At 36.4% G+C, this 22,223-nt stretch overlaps 1 protein-coding gene and 1 non-coding gene across 4 annotated transcripts in view; both read left to right on the forward strand.

The window, feature by feature from the left end:
- The window catches only part of drosha (ribonuclease 3 drosha), a 211,651-nt gene that overhangs the window by 80,025 nt on the left and 109,403 nt on the right, over nucleotides 1-22,223 (forward strand). For 2 of the 3 annotated variants that reach the window (XM_081764743.1, XM_081764745.1), the window contains exons 3-6: nucleotides 5,928-6,053; nucleotides 8,425-8,579; nucleotides 17,727-17,866; nucleotides 22,004-22,171. In XM_081764743.1, the coding sequence (XP_081620869.1) occupies nucleotides 5,928-6,053; nucleotides 8,425-8,579; nucleotides 17,727-17,866; nucleotides 22,004-22,171 (589 nt within the window). The remainder of the gene's footprint in view (nucleotides 1-5,927; nucleotides 6,054-8,424; nucleotides 8,580-17,726; nucleotides 17,867-22,003; nucleotides 22,172-22,223) is intronic. The other variant, XM_081764744.1, reaches the window with a different exon arrangement.
- Nucleotides 21,475-21,547, forward strand: TRNAK-CUU (transfer RNA lysine (anticodon CUU)). Its single transcript has one exon. It is a non-coding gene; the product is annotated as a tRNA-Lys (tRNA).

A 22,223-nucleotide genomic window follows, 5' to 3' on the forward strand; every position in this document is an offset into this window, starting at 1 on the left:
CTGTTGGTGAAGGTTTACAATGTTGCAAACTGCCAAGTCTAGAATTTCATACTAATTGAACGAGCTTTGAGAAGGATTAGTATGATGCAATAATTATAAATACTAACAACCATAGACTTAAAGTATTAGAAAATAAAGCATGCTGATGTAAGAAGAATATAATACACATTGAATTACGTGTTCAAAGTACAGTATAAAGCGAATTTTAACATGTACACATTTTAAAATAATACGCATTTGCCCTGTTTGGGTGCCCTTACCGGACACTGTCCAACACAAAAAAAAGGCATTAAAATAGGTAGATCGAGCGTGGGCATGAATCCAGTTCTGGCTGGTATTCCTTATTAAGGTTTTCCTCAGTCCCACGAGGTGAATGCCTAGACGATAGCTTCTGTAAGGCAGGGGCGGATCCAGGACGGACTTCTGGGGGGGGGGGCGGTGGGTTTTAATACTGGTACTTAGAGCTACTTTTAAGAGCTCCAAACTCTGGGATGGGTTTTATTTAAATATATAAAATAAGAAAGTTTCCTTTCCTGGGGAGGGGGCAATTGCCCTGATCGCTCCCCGGATCCGTCACTGCTGTAAGGCCAGAATTGGGCCAAACACTGAGGCCCCAGAATTAGCGGGAAATATATTCCGCCAGAATATTATGTTGCCAACACTTTCACAAATATTATGGTGATGGGTTCCGATATCCCTTTTTCCTTTATATGTATTTAAATTCATTATGAAGTAAATTTAGAAGTGTTTCTTTCATTCTTCTCATCTTTCTCATCCTCGTTCTCTTTTCTCCACCTTAAAATCTGAATACTATCCCCCTGTAAGATTGTTTCTCTCCACGGCCCAAGGTTTAAAGAGACCAACCTGATATAATTAACTATTAGCAGAACTGTACCAATAAATTCACATTAGAGACAGCGTCGTAACTTAGATTTTTTCTAGGGTCAAGCATTAATACGTGCATTTGGGCCTCCTAGAAAAAGTTTTTTTCTCATTCTTGGGCCCTCCTCTTTCTATCTTTCTCGTACTATTTATGTCCCCCCGGAGCCTGTGCGCCCTCCCATACGGCAAGGTCTGCGGGGCCCTTACTTACACCCCTGGGCCCCTTCCATACATGACAAATTAATTCAGGGGACAATATTGACAAATCTCAAAACCATGCGTATAAATGTTATTTCTAGGGCCCCTAATAGTACTTTTTTTTTTTTTTTTACTGAAGTGGGCCCACGACTCACTTTTGTTTTATTTACCTTTTGTGCGCTGCTTTATGTAATGTAGAAAAAAGTGAAACTGTTTGATGCTTCATTTATAATTTCATGTTCATATCGTATTGTCTCAAAATGGGCCCCTTCGAACGCCGGGGAACCTCCCTGGGGCAGTTGCCCCTCCCCTGCCCTACACAAGTTACGGCCCTGATTAGAGAAGAAAACTGTTTCGAAATTTACACAACTTGCAAATACCAAACCCTACTAGTGCTAAAGTTGATGAGTTAGTGCCACTGTTACTGCTGCGATAAGGAGAAAGAAGGGGAAGGACTGCTAAGATTCGCTAGCTAGGTTATGTGTCAAAACAGCGCCAAGCTACAGTAAACGAACAATATTAGAGCACCACCATTGGCTACATTTAACATACATGAATTTCAGTTTCTATTGTTTCCAGCAAGGGTGTATTGAATTGAATAGGATTTCATGTGTATATATATGATTAAACGGAAAACCAAGTTCTTAAAATTATACTGTTTTTATGCTATTAACAATTAATCAAAATATGTTTCTTTGATGTGAAAACAAAATTAAAGTTTTGGAATTTATCGTAACGTGATGGGTGTTTGAAAAATTAACCTATTGATATATTAACTTTTTAACAAATACAACTTCTTATCCTGAAATATATTGTTTATGAATAACCCATCATCTCGTTGTGCTTTCTTGTAAGATTAGAACAATTTGTTGAAAATTACTTTTCTGATTTCATTATCACCAGTAAGAAAAAGGTCTCTTTATTTGTCGAATGCCTTCATTGACTCCGCATGTTGATGAATATTTCATGAATATATTGGAAGATAATGTTTGAAATTTAGCTTTAAGAATCGGATTATTTACTACATTTTTCTGCCTAACAGAGAAAATTGCTATCAATGATTTAACGTAGTAAAATATTTTCTATTATTGTGTGTATTTGTATTATATCAATGAAACTGTAGTAGGAACTAGAATGAATTACTATATTACTTTCTCGAAAAGAATGTTTCTTCCAAGGTAAATTTTGACAGTTGTTGTGCTCCTGAGTAAATGATAAAATGAAATACTTGTTTTTATTTTCTGTTAGAACACACATTAAAATGTTTTTTGCTAATTACTAATAGATTCCATAAATTTGAGAGTCAGTACCGTTCTATAACATTTTTATTTATATGTGTGTGTTTATTGATTACATAAGCTCCAGGATAAGGAGTAACTAGTGTGATATATATCTGTAATGTTGCATATGGTGCAAGTTATTAGATAATCGTGGTCAGTCTCTGCGACTTAACTAGAGTACTGTATTAGTACTATCCTGATTGGTGTAGTTCTGTAATTAAGCCCCTTTAGAAGCGAAATATTGTGGTGCAACAGTATACATTTCGTGAAGGTAATCTTGCATGGTTATATGTGTTTGCTAACTGCATTGGATTCTAGTTTCAGTGCGGTTTGAAGCCCACGTAAATAATAGATTCTGTCGTTTGTAACCTTGTTGTTGCATAAAAACGTAAGGGGTCATTTAATAACAGAAAAACAAATACAATTTTCTTTTCTTCTTACGTTAATTGAATTTCCATACAGAATCATTGCTAGTGTTGTTTTTAATGTATAAACTATAGTTACTTATTTATTTGTATGATTGTAGGTACAATACATTGGTCATTTTACACTGAAACCTGCAAAACATCGTTACTGAGCATATGCTGAAAAACAATAGGGCTTTCTGAGAAAATTCTTAATGCAGACATTGCCTGCCATAAGGAGCTGATGACTCAAATTCAAAATGCGATCAGAACTATATCTGTACTTAGAAAATTAGAATATTTATTGGTGTATTGTCTTGTTAGTTTGTTGATCTTATTCTGTGTACATTAGATTTTTTCATTTATTTTTCATGTGAAACTTGATTTGACTTATACAGGGTTGTTTGTTTGGGATCATATGGAAGTGAAACATCTTGAGATTCATTATACGGAGTATCAGGCGATTGTCTTTGAGGATTGCAACAATGATAGGAATGGTTTGAATACTGACTTGATGTAATCGCCAATTTGGAACGCTTACATGAGGGCGCATGAGGAATAAAAAAATGGCGACACTTGCGACAACATACGCCCAAAGAGAAAGAGTATACTGTTCGTGTTACAAGTACAGAGGGATCAAGCTCATCGGAATTCATAGAAGAGTAAAAAATGCAGTATAGTGATGCATGCCCATCACTGTAACCAATGTGTGAATGGTCTAGGAAGTTCTGTGACAAACTGGTCCTCTTGGGTTCATGTTGCAAGTGATTGCCATTTTGATACTACTACTGCGCTTTCGTGTAGCGTGCCAACTTGGTACTGCCACTGTTAGTTATTCATCAAACTATGTTGTTATTCAATGATGTGATAGGATGCATTAATTAATCAGAGAGAGAGAAAACCTAAAGCGTCCAACGTATCAACCACCAATTGTCGTTATCTTTAGTGCCCGTTTCTTAGGATATCAGTAGTTCTATAAGCAGTGTAATGTGCTAAGGAACGCGCATTGAGGATGATAACAATTGGTCGTTGAAACGTATGCATTAAACTGTTATATGAGTGATTTGGTGAGAATGTTTTCTGATATGTCTGTCATTGTAGCGAACTTTCGAACAGTCTTTTAAAGTTTTCATTTCGACTCTTTCTCGTAAGATGCTAGGCTAGGCGCAAACTAAGACGCTTATAACGCGTGTGAGGTGACATGACATAAGGGGCATGACATGCATGCACCACACGTGTAGCGTGGTGATCCTTGTGTTGAGATTCAGCTTTCAAGTGACTTGCATACCATTCTCATCCAGAAATGTCGGAATCGCGAAGAAAACATTTGTTAATATTAAATTTGAGTTCCAAGCGAGAATCAAATAATGATCCTGAAGATGAAGTTTTGCTTTATTCCTTGATAAATGAGAAATTTAAATCACCAAATAAGTATATTCTCTGGTAAAGAAAAAGCTGTGGCTGTTTATAAAATAAGTAATGTTTATTTTAACAATTCCGAATGGATGGAAACCAGTTTACTGAAGTATATGGGATGATCCAGCAAGCCATTGATTCAAATTGATATTACACCCAAAAGCTAATCGCAACTAAAGAAAACTTTGATAAACATGTCATAGTATCTTTGAAAATTGTTTCATTGATATTAGTTTGCCCCGGCCAAGTAAGTTTGTGGTGGACAACATTGTGTCCGTGGGTTTTCTCTGGGTACTTCCGTTTCCTCTCACTTTCCCATTCTACTAATTCTTCCATCATCATTCACTTTCTTTAATCATTGTCTCCCTAGTCTCAAAGGCAAAAAACGTGGGAAGTTAAACTGAAAGATTTCATTTTCATTTTGAAAATAAAAAAAATATTAGTTTGCATTATTGTAGGATTCCATAAATGTTGCACCTATTTACTTCTTTCGTTTTATTTTTATTTTTCAATGTTAATTGCAATGTGTGCGAATGCATGTATACAAATAAATTCCCAATAAACACTTGGAGCGTGAGAAACTGTATCTCAATTACGGCTGCACGCGACTGTGAGCAGATACAAATAGTGCTGCGTAGCATCCTGTTTTCAGTTTGTGCATCCTGTTTTCTATTTAAATCCTGTATGACAAAATTGTGGTCTGCTGCGTTGCCTCACGTGCGCTATACGCGTCTCAGTTTGCTTCTAGCCTTAAAGATGGACTCATGACGTCTCGGTATCATGTGTTATCTTGAAGTGCCCATCATTTGCATCAATTCAAGAATCCATAAGGCAGAGTGGACTCTTCTGTTTTTGATTCTGTGTTTTATATTCCTTCCATTACCAGTTCTCTCCTATTTACGTACAAAGTTTTTTATCTTGTAGAGTATGACAGCGGAATGCTTGAACGAATAGCTTTATTTCATTTTCATTCCGAGACACCCATGTTTTGCGCGTATGGCGTAGAGTAATGTTCATGGATTTAGTGAGAATGCTGTTAAATTCAAAAGGGGATGTTAGATGTGTTTAAATATACCCAGAAATGTGCTACATACGTCGTCAGTGAATCAGACTGTATCAAAATCGTATTAAAAAAAAAATCATATGCAACACACGCTTTTCTTAACTAGATTCTGATGAGGTGACATTATACTTTTTTTCATTAAAAAGAAATTAAGATTGATTTCATTTTATTTCATCTTTTTGAAATATTTCGTTTCTAGTTAATCGTCCATTTTATATGCAGTGGACCCTGTATTCACGAATAAATCGGTTCACGAAGGAGTTTTGTGAATAATTTTTCTCTTAGCTCAAGAAGGATATTTCGGTGTACAAATGCGCATACACGCGTTCAGTAGTGCTTTTGCGCGTTTGCTACAGCACTATTTGTCAGTGTTTTGCTTAAGAATTTTAGTTCTTACATTATTGTGTTATTTTAATCCTCATTACGGCTAATTAAGGGTAATTTTATTTTCATTCTATATTCTTCATCTCAAAAACACGTAAACATGTTTGTATCAAGAATAAATTCACATTAATTTCAATGGGAAAAATGATTTCGATTCCCAAACAGCATTACGAAACGGATTAAGTTCGTGAACTAAAGTCCACTGTTTATATGAAAAGGAACGGCAGGGAATTGTGTTGTTTTTTTTGTTTTAATGATTCCGCTTATTGGCTTTGCCTTTTTCTCATTTCTCACTGTCAGCAATACGGAATTGAAGGCCAAACTCGACGAATTGGCTAAAATGAAACCTGAAGAAATACTGGAACATGAGAAGAAAGTGTGGACAAGGACATCTCCTGCTGATCTGTATTACTGTCGTGATGAAGGGTAAGTAATTCCATTACAATTATGTACGTAATATCATAATTGCCAAATAATGCAATACAGATTAGATTAAGCTAGATTTAATCATAGCTTTGTAAATCATATTAATATACATTTACACAAAATTGATTTTTTTGAAAATAATATATGATGATCTAGTGATTAATACAATATGTAATGTCTGAATAAGCAAACATTTTAGTATCACTCTCCAGCTACAGACATTATCGATATATATGTAATTTTTAAGAATTGGATAACTTCTTAATTTTTTAACAAATAGGTAACTTTTATATATATAAAAGGAACCGTAAGTTTAAAAAATGAGGCTAACGTTTTTCTTCTAGTCACTTCTGTTCATGTGAAGGTACTTTTGCTGTGTATTTTTCCTTGGATTTGGATTTTCTGCATTCTGTAATGTTTTTATTGCGTCCTTAGGGTACATAGTGCTCAAGGGAAGGCTAAACAAAATAGCTGTCACCTCAAATTCATAAACATTTTTAGAAATGTTATTTCAGATATTTTTAGTTCAGATTAATCTAATGGATTATATTTGTGTGTGTATGGATACGAGTCCCTGCACATTCAAGTAGTTTCGCGCTTTGTGGACGGTTTACCAAATAGTAGCAATATATACATATCAAGATTAATCAGCGGCTCCCCGGAAGTAATTCGAGCCAAACTCTTGGCTCACCAGAAGTGAGACATGCCGAGCTGAACTGACAGTTCACCGAAAGGGAGCTGAACCGAGTCCATTAATACAGTTAAACCGTGGTATCCCCAAATATCATGAGTCCCAAATTTAGAAGGTTTGTTTTCTCCATGTTTTCTCCATGTCCGTTTTGCTTATGTCATGATCTTCTCGGAATCTGAAATATGATGCTTACAAGTTTGTGAAAATCCTTTGAGTTTCGACTTAATATCATAAATCACCATAGATCAAACCTTCTGCTTAACTTCCGTCTCACAAGGCTGTGCAGCCTCACTTTCACTCGTTCACTCTAATCTCATAGTCTTGCTCATATTGAGAATGTTAATAAAAATGATACTGTGAACACTGCTCTCGTTATTTTCAACAAATACTTTTATAAAATATATGAAAAAGAAACCTATGCAAGCGTTTTAAAGTTAATGTATCAAAGTAAATACGATGTTTAACAATTTAATTGCTGGAATGTTTGTAGCTCCTCATGCGCCGTGATTTGGTTGAAATCTTGTAGGTAATTGTACATGTTCTAACTAACACCTGTGGAAATCTCAAACCAATATAGCCATCTGGCCCTCCCCACTGGTCTAGTCGTTAGCATGTGCGACTTTGATGCACGGAGTTCCTAGTTCGATATCCGGTGGGAACTCATGTGGTTCAGATCCGCGTTAAACTGTAGACCTACGTCTCATGTACCCTTGCAGCTGAAAGGGGCGCTAAGCTTTAATCAAATCAAATCAAAATAAACTGTACATACATATTCATTTCTAGTTGAGTCATTACAAAATCAGTAGATCTGAGTGTAAATCTTCACGCAAAAATAAGTGATCGAGTTCGCTTATCTATCGCATCGCTGATATTTAGTATATTGTGACAAGGAAACGCAAGAGTATTTCGGAAAAAGAATAGAATTGCTTCCAAAACTAGGAGGATCGTCTAAACCAGTGAATAGATGCATCGGAGGTGTACTGCGAAAATGGTGGTAAGCTCTGTTGGTTAATTTCGAATCTTTTGTATAAAGGAACATTCTAGGTTAGTAAGTGGAAATCTTATCTTCATGAGCAATTCTAATATTCACAGTATTCATCCGCTTTTTTCTAGCATCACGGAACAAAACACAAGATGGAGTCAGCTGTCACACTAAAGAGCAATATTTCTCATGGCATAACACGGTCGCATAATTAATGACCTTAGACGCAGAAACCGTAACAGTGACTCGTATTGCTTAGTCAGCAACAAAAAAGAGTAAGTGCCCTTACTACTGCTGTAGTGCGCACGCCTTTGGTATAAGAGATCCCTGATTCGTTCCCGATAAGAGAGTAATTAACGCATTACAGTGGTTCGGATTCTACCGTAAACTGAGGTTCGCGTTTTACATAGATTCGATTCATCAAACAAATAGAACTGGTTAACCAGCTCATACAGGTCTTTTGTCATTTTGTGCTGAGTGGACCAATTTGAGTATAGTTTCGTGTGACGTGGAGAGAACTGACTCATTTCCCTGAAAATAACTGAATACAAAATGGTTCGTTAATTCATTCTAAATTATTAAAAAAAAAAAAAAAAAAGTGCGAATGGAAATGCTTTTTCTTCCTATTTTGACTGTACTATGGAAATAAGATTTATTTACTTCACTTTTGTTCAAAAAAATTATTCTGTTTGTTCTAGGAATCCTAAAGTAATGAATGGTACACAGAAATTGATAGACCTTTGTGATAAATTTGAAACGGATTTAGTCCAGAGAGCTGAGCGAGCATGGGCGGGAAAGCCGAAATATGAACCTCCACCTCGGAAACAGAAGCTGCGTCTTCAGAAGCGCAGGGGTTTGTAACAAATATTTTAGATTAAGAGTGTTGTTTATCTAGCCGAATTGTTAATTTGTTAAAATTTTAATTAAAGAATAGTACTAGCTTCTATTATATATATATATATATATATATATATATATATATATATATATATATATATATATATATATATATACTGCTACTACTATTGCTATTACCACAGTTGGAAAAATAATGAAAAATTTAATAGATTAAAATTAAGAATTAGGGTCGTAGATTAAAGTAAAAATTAACGTTAGAAAAAGTAACTATTAAAAGTAAAATTAGTCAAAAGTAAAAATCACAGTTTTCACATGTGGCTTGTGGTATAATTTACTGGAGAAAATTAAGGGTGTTAGGAAAATTAATTGATTAGTATGAAAAGTTCTGTTGTCATATAAACTGATAATAAATATAAAATAAATTAAGGTGACATGAAATTAAGTGAAAAACAAATGATGAATTAAAATTATGCGTTTTTTATTTAACTTTTTGTTACACAGTTATTTGTTAATTTTAGTTATATACTTTTATAAAGGACGTTGGATATATATAAAGAGATGGCTAAAATTTTCCGGGATCGGAATTTTCACTTTCCGGATTTCGGAACAATTCCGGATTTTTCCGAATTCCAGAATATTTCGAAATCTGGAATTTTTGCGATTTTACTTTCCGAATTCCGGAAAGTAAAAATTCCGTGATTGGCCATATCCTAATATATATAAAATCCAATATATATAAAATCCAATATATATAAAATCATTATAAAGGGATACATGTAATCATCGTCAGTAGAGTGATTTCAATGTTACAAATTCCGTTAGAGGATCTCATGACTACTCTTACAGTATGTCCAGTGTAGTTATACCTAATATTAGATAACAGGAAAACAATCTTAAAAAAAGAAGTTACTGTAGTAAAGAATGTAAGTTACACAAAACTTGTCCCCGGACAACTAAGTTGAGTACGCAAACAATACATGTGAATCCGTGTTGCTGAATTACCTCCATGGTGAATCTCGGGGCACCTGCGCATCACTTGCTTCCCTCAAGGGATTTGAGCTACTTTCATAACCAATTTCTGTGTTCCTGGTCAGAAATATCTAGAGAGAGAAAAATATTTGCAGGACGTAGATCCTCAGTATCAGTGAATTTGATACGTGTCTCTTTTCCATAATTACACTAGTTAACAAAGGTTTTGTTACATAAAAGGAAATACCTGTTCTTAAAGGAACTTTTTGCGCTGAATTCGAATATGCACTCGGTTTTTCTCCATCACGTACGATTTTCCCGTAACAGAGGGATTTTCGGGAAAATCCCTCAAAAATTTCCCTTTTCGTTTATTTTACACCCCAAGATCTTGTCCCCTTGCATATACTAACATAGAAATTATACCTAAGTATACTTTGATTCATATTTAACAAACCCTCCAAGTTTCGTAATAATCGCTTTATTCTTTCTAGAGAAATAAATATGTTTGTATGTATACTGTGTGTACTGTATATTGCACCTTATAGTAATGCTTTCAGATCTCGTTGAGGTAAAACGTTTTGCTTTATTACCACAAACACACATATAAAATATAATACAATATAATTTACAAGTGTGACAATTTACAATAAACAATAATACAAATGTACCAAAAGGTCATGAAAAGACAATCAAAACTATCACAATATATGAAACTTCCATTGGGTTACAAAAACGTACACTACTTCCTTCTTTTGTAAGAAATGTTGCATTCTCTAACAAGACCCCAACAATAGTCCCCCATCATTGAAGGATCCCATCGTCCCTGGTACCTTTTCTCCATTGCCATTATATCTTGGTGGAATCTTTCCCCCTGTTCGTCGCTGAGAGCACCTAGGTTAGCAGGAAAGAAGCTGAGGTGGGAGTGCAAAAAGTGGATTTTTAAAGACATCCTACAACCCAACTGTTTGTATTTCTGTATCATGTCCTGTACGATTTCTGTGTAACTCTCAGCTTTGTTATTGCCCAGAAAGTTGCGCACAACACACTTAAATGCTGTCCAGGCAGCTAGCTCAGCACTGTTTAACTTGCTGTCAAAGCTATCATCAAGCATTAATTTCCTAATTTGGGGACCAATAAACACTCCCGCTGAAATCTTAGCATCACTCAGGTTAAAGAACTTATCTCGCAAATACTTGAAACCTTCACCAGATGTGTCCATGGCTTTGACAAAGTTTTTCATAAGTCCTAACTTGATATGAAGTGGCGGTAGTAATATCTTATTAGGATCTACCAAAGGAGCGTATTTGACGTTGCATTCTCCAGGTACGTAATTCACTCTAGGTTCCCATTCCTTCACTTCATAATGTTTGTCATCAGCTCGGCTATCCCATAAACATAAAAAACATTGGTACTTCGTGTAACCGCACTGCAGTCCTAATAAAATACCAACTACCTTGAGATTACAACATATTTGCAAGTGGTATAGAAGGTTTTTTTTATTTCCATTATGTAAAAGGACAGCTTTAAGGCTGACCTTTGACGCGTCGATAAATAACCTCCATTCTTCTGGAACGTAAGGAATTCCTAGCTCCGCCATCAACCCATTTATATCCGTACATACACACACATTATCTTGCATTGAGAAATAGCTTGAAAATTGAACATGCCTTTTCCTGTACACTGATATGTTCGTTTCTGCATCCAATAAGTTCCACTGCTGGAGCCTTGATCCCAGAAGTTCCGCCTCTTGTTTTGTCAGGTGCAAATTAGGGATGGCCAGATCCGGATATCCGGACACTGGATCCGGATCCGAGATTTCGGATCTTGGATCCGGATCCGAAAAACGGATCTTGGATCCGGATCCGAAAAAACGAATCTTGGATCCGGATCCGAAAAAACGAATCTTGGATCCGGATCCGAAAAAACGGATCTTGGATCCGGATCCGAAAACACGGATCTTGGATCCGGATCCGAAATATCGGATCTTGGATCCAGACCTGAAAAACCGGGTCTTGGATCCGGATTCGAAACTCCGTGTCAGAAAATTCGGGTGTTCCGAATCAGCAAAATTTTCGAAATTATTGACAAAGTGATTTTCATTCCTATGCTTAAAATAAGATTTTAAGACACTTTTGGTATCTGATCGTGTGACAGCCTTGCGTTCTCTTCATTCTGTTGATATTTGGTTTTCGTGCCTTAATATGTCACAATTACTCCAAATTTGATTGAGTAAAACTGTCGACTTAGGTGAGAGCAATCTCATTGTCAGATTCGATTCTAGTAGAAATACTTGACCGAAAAGGTAGTAAATCTTTTTTAAACCGGTCGTCCTGATGGAAATTTGTCCTTTGTTTTCTGTAACACTAGTCAAATCCTTGGATGAAACCTTAGTCTCAAACCCAAGCTTCTTCTTTAGACTCAGGCTGCTTACTTTTCTAATTCTTTCTGAGTTATTGTGGTCACTGAATGAGGCCATTTCCTAGTCGTGATGGGCTAGGCCATTGCTAATAGAACAGCCCATAAAATATAGATCAAATCAAATTAAGGAGCAACTTCCTTTTCTTGCTCTTGATGAGATTTTTTTCTTTCTTTAAAAATACGTTTCTCTGTGACCGTACCACTCCAGTTAGAATTAAGAATTGTAGTAGAGATGAAGTTCTAAATGGCAATTAATGTATCAAAATCAATGTATTAATGTACTGTATATGTATACAAAATACCATATGGAGCCTCGAGCAGTAACACGTATCTTTGTAATTAGTAATCCACTACTATTAACTCTGCATAGGTTGTATAAGGAGCTATATCATTCATGTAAACACATAGGCGGATGCAGGGGGAGGGCGAAAAGTCGTTCGCCTCTACCCAGCGCCACCATTAACAGTGTACTTTTGTAGTAATTTGTGGCAATTTCAGATCATCTAAGTAATTTTTCACTGCTAGCATCCCCAACCGCCCCCTAAGAATCCATCCGACCCCTCCAGGAGTCCGTTCTGGATTCGGCCCTGCGCAAACATAATATACAACTCATTCAAGAGTACATTTTGGTAGCTTTTTAAAATTTTTATCTTAAAGGATTGTCATTTCTCGTGGCTACTTATGCAATTTTGTCCACAGGCATACATGCAATTTCCAGTCATTACGCAAATACATTTATGTACTTAATAGACCTCGGCTAGTTGGGGGCTTCGCCACTAGACCCCCGTTACTAGGACCTCGCACCACTAAAGCCTCTAATCATAATCAATTTAAAAAGAAATGTCTGGGGATTTGCCCTTAGACCCTCTGATATCTCATTTGATCGGCCTATGACCTCGTACCTCGTAAACCTACAACCATACCGAATCTCAGTTCAAATATCAAATTGTATGTAATAACATTCCGGTATCCCGAGACATACCGAATTTCAGTGTGAGTACATGGGGGCTTTTCCCCCAGCCCACACATTTGCTCGGTCTACGGCCTCGCACATCATACGCCTGCAAACATAACGATTTTTTATGGGGGCGCGGTGGCTCAGTGGTAGAGCGTTCACCTCCGGTGCTTGGGGTCCCTGGTTCGATCCCAGCTCGCGCCGTGTGGACTTTGTGGTGGACAAACATCGTGCTCGTGGGTTTTCTCGGGGTTTTCCCGTTTCCTCCCACTTTCTTCATTTCATTTATTTCTCATAATCACCGTCTCCTTTAGCCTAACCGGCATAAGCGTGGGACGTAAAACTCAAAGATTTCATTTCATAACGAATTTTCGTTCAAATAACAAGTTTTCATTTCTCTAACATTCCAGGATTCCGAGATATAAAAGTCTTTTCTCCCCGCCCATTTTCTTCCCCTCTAAGACATACATCAAAAAACGCTTAAGTACATACCTAATTATTTCAAATGTAAAGTCCAAATACCAAATTCTATGCTCCTAACCTTCAGAGGTTCCCAGATATCGACATGTTATTATAATAATTACAATCCCCACCCTCTTTCTTTTCCATCTCTTTTCCTTTTTACTAAAACGTCAAAAAACACTGAAACACATGTCAAATTATTTTCAATGAGAAATGCAAATACCAAATTTCAAGTCTCTAACCTTAAATGATTGAACATATTAATACAATAATTCTAATCTTCACTTAATTTTCTTCTCGCCCTTTTTCTGCCCTTCTGGGCCACATATCAAAAAAACGTTGAAATACGTATCTAATTATTTTAAGTGAGAAGTCCAAATACCAAATTCCATGTTTCTAACCCTTTAAGTTTCCAAGATATATAGGCATATTATTATACTAATTGCAATAATTGCAATTACCACCTGTTCTTTTACTTTCTACATCTTCCCTGCCCCTTCTAATTTAAATATCAAAAAGCACATTAACGAGTATCAAATTATTTTCAATGAGAAACCCAAATACCAAATTTGAAGTATCTAACGTCAAGAATCATCATTATTTTCCACCCCATTTTCCCCCTTCCTCGTCGAATTTCCCAAAGTCCTTCCTTAGTAGTATCCTACGTCACAAAGCCTATAAACTGTCCAAATTTCACGTTTGTAGCTTAAGCGATTTGGCCTGTACGGTGATCTGTCACTCACTCACTCAGGACTTTGCCCTTTTTATATAGAGAGATTTAAGATTTTGTCCTAAAGCCGCCAGTGTCTTAGAAATGTAATAGATTTGCTATAAACTTTAAGCAATCAACTGACTGAACTGCGTCTATATGTATTATGTAAAATGCCGCTTATCATATTTATTTTGCTCGTAATAAAAAATAGAAATAATGACGAAAATTCAAAGACATCCATGATTTTAGCGTAATGCTGCAGGAGTTCAGATCATTGAATTAATCATAAGAGCCGACTGTATAAGATAGACTACATTAAATTCCAATGTGGCACAAAGAAAATATGCAGCATTACTATGCAGTTTTTCAACGTTATAACTCATTCTGAAAATATTATCATAGGTCTCACAGACAATCGAGTTTTAATCCTAACTCGATTAATATATAACAAAAGGCAGATCTATACAATTACTGACTTGAGATGAAAGTGGCATACTTGTTTAAAGATATACTAAAGACTAAATGATGGGGTGTGCGCAACAGTGGTCTAACTCCGAAAAATGTGAAAATGAGATTTTCATGTAATCTTTTGTCATTTAAATTGAATTGTCTTCCCACTGAGTTAGATAAAATTCACCTAGTCAATTTTATACATATGGATATTTTAGTTCTGGGTCTCAATCTAAGGCCTAAAATATTCAAATCAGGAGTCCGAATCTGAACTTCGAAATTTCGGGTGTGGATAGAGGAACCGAATATCCGGATCCAATATTCGAAACTTCGGATCCGGATCCAATATCCAAAATTCCGGATCCGGATTCAAGATACAAAACTTCGGATCCGGATCCAAGATCCGAAATTCCGGATCCGGATCCAAGATCCGAAACTTCGGATCCGGATCCGGATCTTATAGGATACGGATACGGATCCGTCTGGCCATCCCTAGTGCAAATCACGGACTAGGTCATTAAGTTCACATTGCCGGATGAAATGTGGCTCGCGAATACAGTCAGGGATGAACGTTGGATCCTTGGATGTACATGTTGATGTCGATGGTTCATCAAGGTCATGATCATCATCAGAGTCTTTTGGCCATATCTCTTCCCAGTTGGTAGGGGGCTCGGGAAGTGGAAGTTCATCCCCGTGCGGAATAGGTCTAATTGCGGATTTAACGTTGGGATAACTGTGTATTTGCTTTTTTTAGAATGTCCCTTAACTACTGTGAGACAAAAATAACAATCATCCAGATGGTTGGTGGGTTCTCTCCACACCATTGGTACAGCAAATTTCATGAACCTCCGTTTCCCTTTGGCCCATGCAAGTAAAGTGACGTAGCACGACGCACAAATTATGTAGGGTGCCCAAATTTTGTCCTGATCTCCCACACGACATCCGAAATATATATAATATGCTAGTTTCACCGATGGCGTAATGGATCTACACTGTCCTTTAACTACAAACTGGCCACACACATAACAAAAACTATTTGGTGAGTTAACACACGAACGCCGTCCTCTTGACGCCATTGTACTGATCACAAATTAAACTTCTGGTCCTAGTTGGGTATAATGCCGTTAAGATCAAACATGAAAGCACTCTTAGCAGCAAAGACAACTTTGAAAGTGAAGTAGTGTTAAACCACACGTCAATATAAAAATGTACAAAACTCCCTCACCAGGTGACAAGAACACAAGAAAGAAAGAAATGCACGGGGGGAGGGGGAAACGATACCGTAGTGGAAAATTCAGACTGCATTAGTTCATTGTTGTCAACAATGAGTCTGTATTCCATTCTTTCTTTCTTTTGCATTCTGTTACATTTGATAACAAATATTGATAACCATTTCATGAACAAAACGAAAAAACTTGGAGAATTGTATATATATGTATTAAGATATACATATACTGTACGTTTTAAAAAAATATACGTTGGAAGTACATTCTATTTTTATACACGTTTCTAATTTACAGAGAGCAATACAAGTGTGTTGTTGACTATTGTAAATATTCATTTTATGTCTGTGTTTGTAGTAATAAAGCAAATCGTTTTACCCCAACTCAGGAGATCTGAAAGCATTACTATCAGGTGCAATAAACAGTGCACACAGTATACATTCAAATATATTTATTTCTCTAGAAAGAACAAAGCGATTTTTACGAAACTTTTAGGGTTTATTAAATATAAATCAAGGTATACTTAGGTATAATTTCTATGTTACTATATGTAAGGGGACAGGAGCTAGGGGAATAAAATATCTGAAAAAGGGAAATTTTTGAGGGAATTTCCCGAAAATCCCTCTGTTACGGGAAAACTGTACGTGATGGAGAGAAACCGAGTGCATATTCGAATTCAGCGCAAAAAGTTCCTTTAAGATCAGGTGATTTTTCTCATGTAACAAACAAAAAGTTTAAATTTGTTAACTAGTGTGCCTTTCCTGCCCTTTTAGCAGATAGCAATGATATTCACACTTGACGTTACCAACCACTGATCTAACCAGAGGTAGCAGATTGAGATTGTCAACAGTGCTTTAAAAATATACGTAACTGCTACATTGCAAGGAAAGAAACAAAAATGGGAGGATCAAATCTCAAACTACCCCAAATACCGGTTCAGTCCGATTTTGTGTGTCTCATGCAATAGCAAATGAGGAATAACCATTAAAAAACTTTTGTTATTCTCAAATGTCTGGGCTGCGTCAGAAATCTTTGAGGCATTTCAGGCTTCTAATAACAAATGGAAACTATTACAGCTACTAGTTTAACCATCTGTAAAGACGACAGATTCATTTTTTTAATGGTTGGCATTTTTTAACGATTATCAGTTAAAAGTTAACTCTTTTAAATTGATTAATCGTTAATTTTTAACGGGTTAATTCAAGTCACATTACTAGTAGTAATACATCGTCGTCGTAATAATAATAAAAATAATAAAATTGAATTGAATTGTAGATTAATCCAAATTTAAAGTATTCAGGCGATTAAAAACAAACTTGTTAAAAGTGAAACTAGAAATAATGTAAATGAGAAATACTTTTTTGACGTTAACACGCTTTCTTTTCATAAGCTGCCAGAAACTGCGTTTTATTGGTAAATCTGAAAGGAAAATGGGAAATCTATTGCTGAGAGATGATTGATAGAAGAAAAGGGGCTGTAACTCGTAGGTTAGATGGTGACCGTGGCCATCATCTTGAATGCAAGTTTGAAATTTCAGATGGGAAGGAGAACGTGCCACATATTAAGTAGTTAGTGGCATGAACTCAGAAAACCAAAGCTGTTGTTAGTTTTATTTCTTATGTGGTTTGCGTGCTATGAACACTGATAGTTTGAATATCACCTGTTCACGGCACACCACAGTACATGTTCTATGTGGTGGTCATCCCATCTAGTGCTCAATCATAGTTGCCGTATCCACCTTGACTACACACGCAGGAGAATGTCCCGTGAAATGTGGTCACGTGCGTACTGAATGCGTTCTGTAGGTGTCTTACATGTATAAATTAAGTCAACGAGTACCTTTTTTTTTTTTTTTTTTTTTTTTTTTTGCTCCCTTTTATATTATCAATGTAATGTGTGCAAATGTAATAAAATGTTGTACTTGGAAGAAGTATAGTTTGTGACAAATTACAGATTCAGATGCTGACAGCTCAAGTGAAACTTCGTCTGAAGAGGAAAGCTCTGATGACGATTCTACAATGGAAGAGTTAGAGAGGAAGAAGCTCCATCCGTATAGACTGCATTCCGAACTTTGGTACAACGATCCAGGAGAGGTAAAAGAAATATGCTTTATTTTAATTAAGCATTAATTTATTACGGAGTTCGGTTTACTAAACAGAATTTTTATATAAACTTAATCCTGTCTGTCTTTGTGTAAGTCCATCTAGGAGACAAAATGTCTGAAGAACAACTTGATGGATTACCATCAATTTTGGTTGGGATGCAGAGGGTCAAAAGTGAAGAATCGAAGTCGTGAATTGGTTGATGGAGTTTGGTATTCAGACCGGAAGTGATAGAAACGAACCATTTCCGATTTTAATATTGTTCACTATTGAGCAAAAATGATAATAGCGACAAGTGGTTTCCTACAGTCGATTAACCGTCCCAAGAATACGTTTCATCTCCATCTTTAGCTTTCTACTAAAACCAGAAATGGTAGAAATCCACTGAAATTTCCGTTTTCAATATTGATCTACATACAGCAAAAATAAGAGGTATGAGAAGCAGTTTTTTAATCGATTTAGTATTCTAAGAATCAAATCGAAATTGAGGGGCGTGGTGTCTCAGTGATTGACCGTTCACCTCTGGTAAGTGGTCCCTGGTTCGATCCCAGCTCGCGCCAAGTGAGCTTTGTGCTAGACAAACACCGTGTTTGTGTTTTTTCGGGGTTCTTCTGTTTCCTCCCACTTTATTCATTCCAGCATTGCCTTCATTTTTCATCATCACCGTCTCCTTTAACATAGCAGCATAACGTCGGATGTCAAGCTGGAAGATTTCTTTTAATTTTCAAACCGGAATTGGCAGAAATCAGCCACCTTCAATTTTAACGTTGATTTCTATAGAATAAAAGCGGTCGTAGGTAGCGAGTGGCGGTTTTCTTTAATCATTTAATAGTCCCAAGAATATATTCCATCTCCATCCTAGTGTCTCTACTAAAACTGGAAGTTGTAGGAACCTAGTTGTACTTCCAGTTTCGATATTAATTGAGAAAATATCACGTCACACAAACCAAATATCTTCGTATGGTATACATGTGACGCTGCAACTGGTTGAAAGACTTTGATTTGATTACTTACAATTTAACGTCTCTTTTGAGCAACGATGCAATAAAGGACGGGACTTTTAATTGGGATCCGAACCGTTATTCATGTTCAAGGCTAGTTCTTCCACCGAGAATTGAACCCGAGACCATGCTCACAGAAAGCTGCGTAGTAGTTGGCTGTGAAAAGACATATCAAAAAAATTTGAGCCATTAAATATCTACGAGGACTGTTTTGTTTTTTAATCTCCGTTAAGCCACCAGAGAAGTTTCCGCCATTCCCCATTTCCGCACCTCTTAGGCCCGAAGATTCGTCTCAGGATCTTGTTTTCAAGTATTTTCATTCTACGTTCTTCCCTCAGAGTAAGCGACCATGTTTCGCAACGATACAGGACAAGAAGCATGATTATCGTTTTGTATATTTTATGCTTCAAATTCCTCGAAAGAATTCACGACGACAAAAGATTTTGAACTGAATAATAACATGAATTCCCTGCTTTCAGTCGACATCAAAATTCTTCGTGAATATGATTTTGGTCTTAATATCAATTCCAGATATTTGAAACTATCCACATTGTCCACCATGTTATATATTTCAGATCTACAAATTAAACTAAAAGTTACAAAACCACACTTACTATTCAGTGTTCTAAACTTTCCAGGCTTCTACAGTAATAACGCAAATGAGATGGACGAGACAGTGCACACCAAAGAACAGTGTCGAATACTATAATCATTATATGATATATTTCGAACACGTAGAAACAAAGTTACAAAGAAGTGAAAATTCGTTTGATTTTTTTTTCCAAAGGATTTTATTTCGAAAAAAAAATGCTTAGATAAGTTTCACATCCAATTACATAGATGGTCTTCAATAGACATAAAAATTGTAATGCCGTTTCAAACAGTTTTGAAAATATGAAAAACATTGGTAAAGATTACTATGCTGCTTAAAATTGCGTATTTGTGGAAACTCTTGAAAACAGTTCTTTCTTTCCTTTGCCTCTATGGCCTTACATCAATAGTTTTCGGTAGTGTAATTACAAGTTCTCGCAGTCACATAATTTTAAACAGTGTTGTATTTTTACGAGTGTTTGTGTTTACTCTATCTCCGGAACAAAACCTGTGTTATTTGATGCGGTACTTATCAAAGCAATTTTTCGAAGTAAAGCCTTCTTTAAAAAAAAAAAAAAAAAAAAATCCCTTGTAACTTTTTTCCTATGCATTCGAAATGCGTCATATCATGATCATAATATAGACAGTAAGGTACTTTGCCTTGTTTGTCTCACGTTATTACTGTCGTTATTACTGTAATCCTATAAAATTTGGATTATTGCAATAGAGTAGCATCCTTAGTCTGCAACTGGATAATATCAGGTTATTATAAAATAAGTATCGCTGTTCAGAGACCTCTGGAGACGTAACCATTTGACAGAATGCAACCAAACCTGGTGGGAGCACATTTGGGAACATGCAGAAGCGATTGGTGTAGAAAATAAAATTAGTTCCAATTTTCGCCACCAGAGGTAATTGTGGTGCTATACAACATCAAGTAAGTGCAACGTGGAAGAAAAACGACACTAGTGATGCTAAATTACAAGAAAGGATGTAATTACTTCCGTGGGTCTCGTGGCATTGATTACCAATGCCATTAATACCCCGTGGTCAGTGGCGGATTTACGGGGGAGGGCCTTTTGAGCTGAAGCGTCTCTTTAAAATTCTTGGATATCTTGCAAGAACGAAGTTAAATGTTAGTCTTTCCTGTTCTCGTAAAATGCAAGCTCCCTCCAAAATCCCAGGAAAAGATTAGTGTCAAATCTCGCCTCCAGAGGCTATTGTGTTTCTGTTGAGTGTTAAATACGGTGAGTGTGGTATGGGAGACAAATGATAATTTTGATATTCAATGAGAGAAAGGTCGTAATTATGTCCCCCGTGTGACGCATGGCATTGATTTGTACTCCTATTACTAATCCCGTGGTGTAGTGATGTGTTATGGGCGATGATGATGTATGGTTCTGCCCAAAGGCAGGTCTTTGACGTGAAGGTCCCTGGGCAAGGAAAATGCAGGTGACTACTACCGTATGAGATGATGATGATATTCTAAGGACGGGACCTACAGGATAACATGGGATCCGATTCCCGTGTGTGTCCACAGGAAATCGAACCGGGTCCCCTTTAACACACGGCAAAAAGTGTGGAAACCAAAAAGAAGCATACATCGGATCCAACATCAATTCACTTCTGGCACATAGTGGCGCTCAAATCCGTATCACTGAAACACTTACAGGAGTGACTAAGCATCTGGAGAGGTAATTACATCCTTTTTTTATCATTTAACATCACCAGAGTCTTTTTTCTTCCACGCTGCACTTACATGGCGTTGTACAGCGCCACAATTTCCTCTGGTGGTGAGAACTGGAACTAATTTTGTTTTCTACATCAATCGCTTCTGCACGTTCCCAAATATGTTCCTACAAAGTTTGGTTGAATTCTGTCGATTGGTTACGTCTCCAGAGATCTCTGAACAGCGATACTTATTTTATGATAACCTGGTAGTAACATCTTTATTGTACAGCACTAAATAATAAATGTGATATCGTTAGTTTTTATTTAACGTGAAGAGGCCGCGGTGGCTCAGTGGTAGAGCGTTCACCTCTTGTGCGTGGGGTCCCTGGTTCGATCCCAGCTCGCGCCAAATAGACTTTGTAGTGGACAAACACAATGTGCGTAGGTTTTCTCGGGTTCTACCGTTTCCTCCCACTATATTAATGCCACCATTGTATTCATTTATTATCTGCAAAGTCTCCTTTAGCCTAGCTGGCATAACCATGGGACATAAAACTGAAGGATTTTATTTCATTTTTTTGTTTAACGTGTAAATTTGAAAATATATAATAATCCTGATTTAGTGCGATTTGAAAAAATACAACTGTATGTTAGATTAACAAGTGTTAAACTGGTGTTATTGCATAGTATGTCAAATAATGCAGATAATTGCATGGTACAAAATGTCAGCGTTTTTTGTACGTTTGATTGAAAGTTACAAGGGTATATCAGGATAAATGGTCATATATATATATAATATCAATAGAATAATTAAATACTTTCTGTATGATAGGATTCATGCATGTTCCTTTTTGTTTTATTTCAGATGAACGATGGTCCATTATGTCGTTGCAGTGCTAAGGCTCGGCGATCTGGTATAAGGCATGGTATTTATGCAGGAGAAGCAAATCTAATCAAATGCACTGAGAATTCCAATAATGCTGACAAACTTTATCATTATCGCATAACAATATCACCTCCAACTAATTTCCTGGTAAGAAAAATTCGAATTTATTATGTAAATATGTGAGGTGTTAAAGAGCTTC

This window comes from Thermobia domestica, chromosome 7 (genome assembly GCF_964235325.1).
Source record: "Thermobia domestica chromosome 7, izTheDome1.hap1.1, whole genome shotgun sequence".
In the NCBI taxonomy this organism is placed as follows: Eukaryota; Metazoa; Arthropoda; class Insecta; order Zygentoma; family Lepismatidae; genus Thermobia; species Thermobia domestica.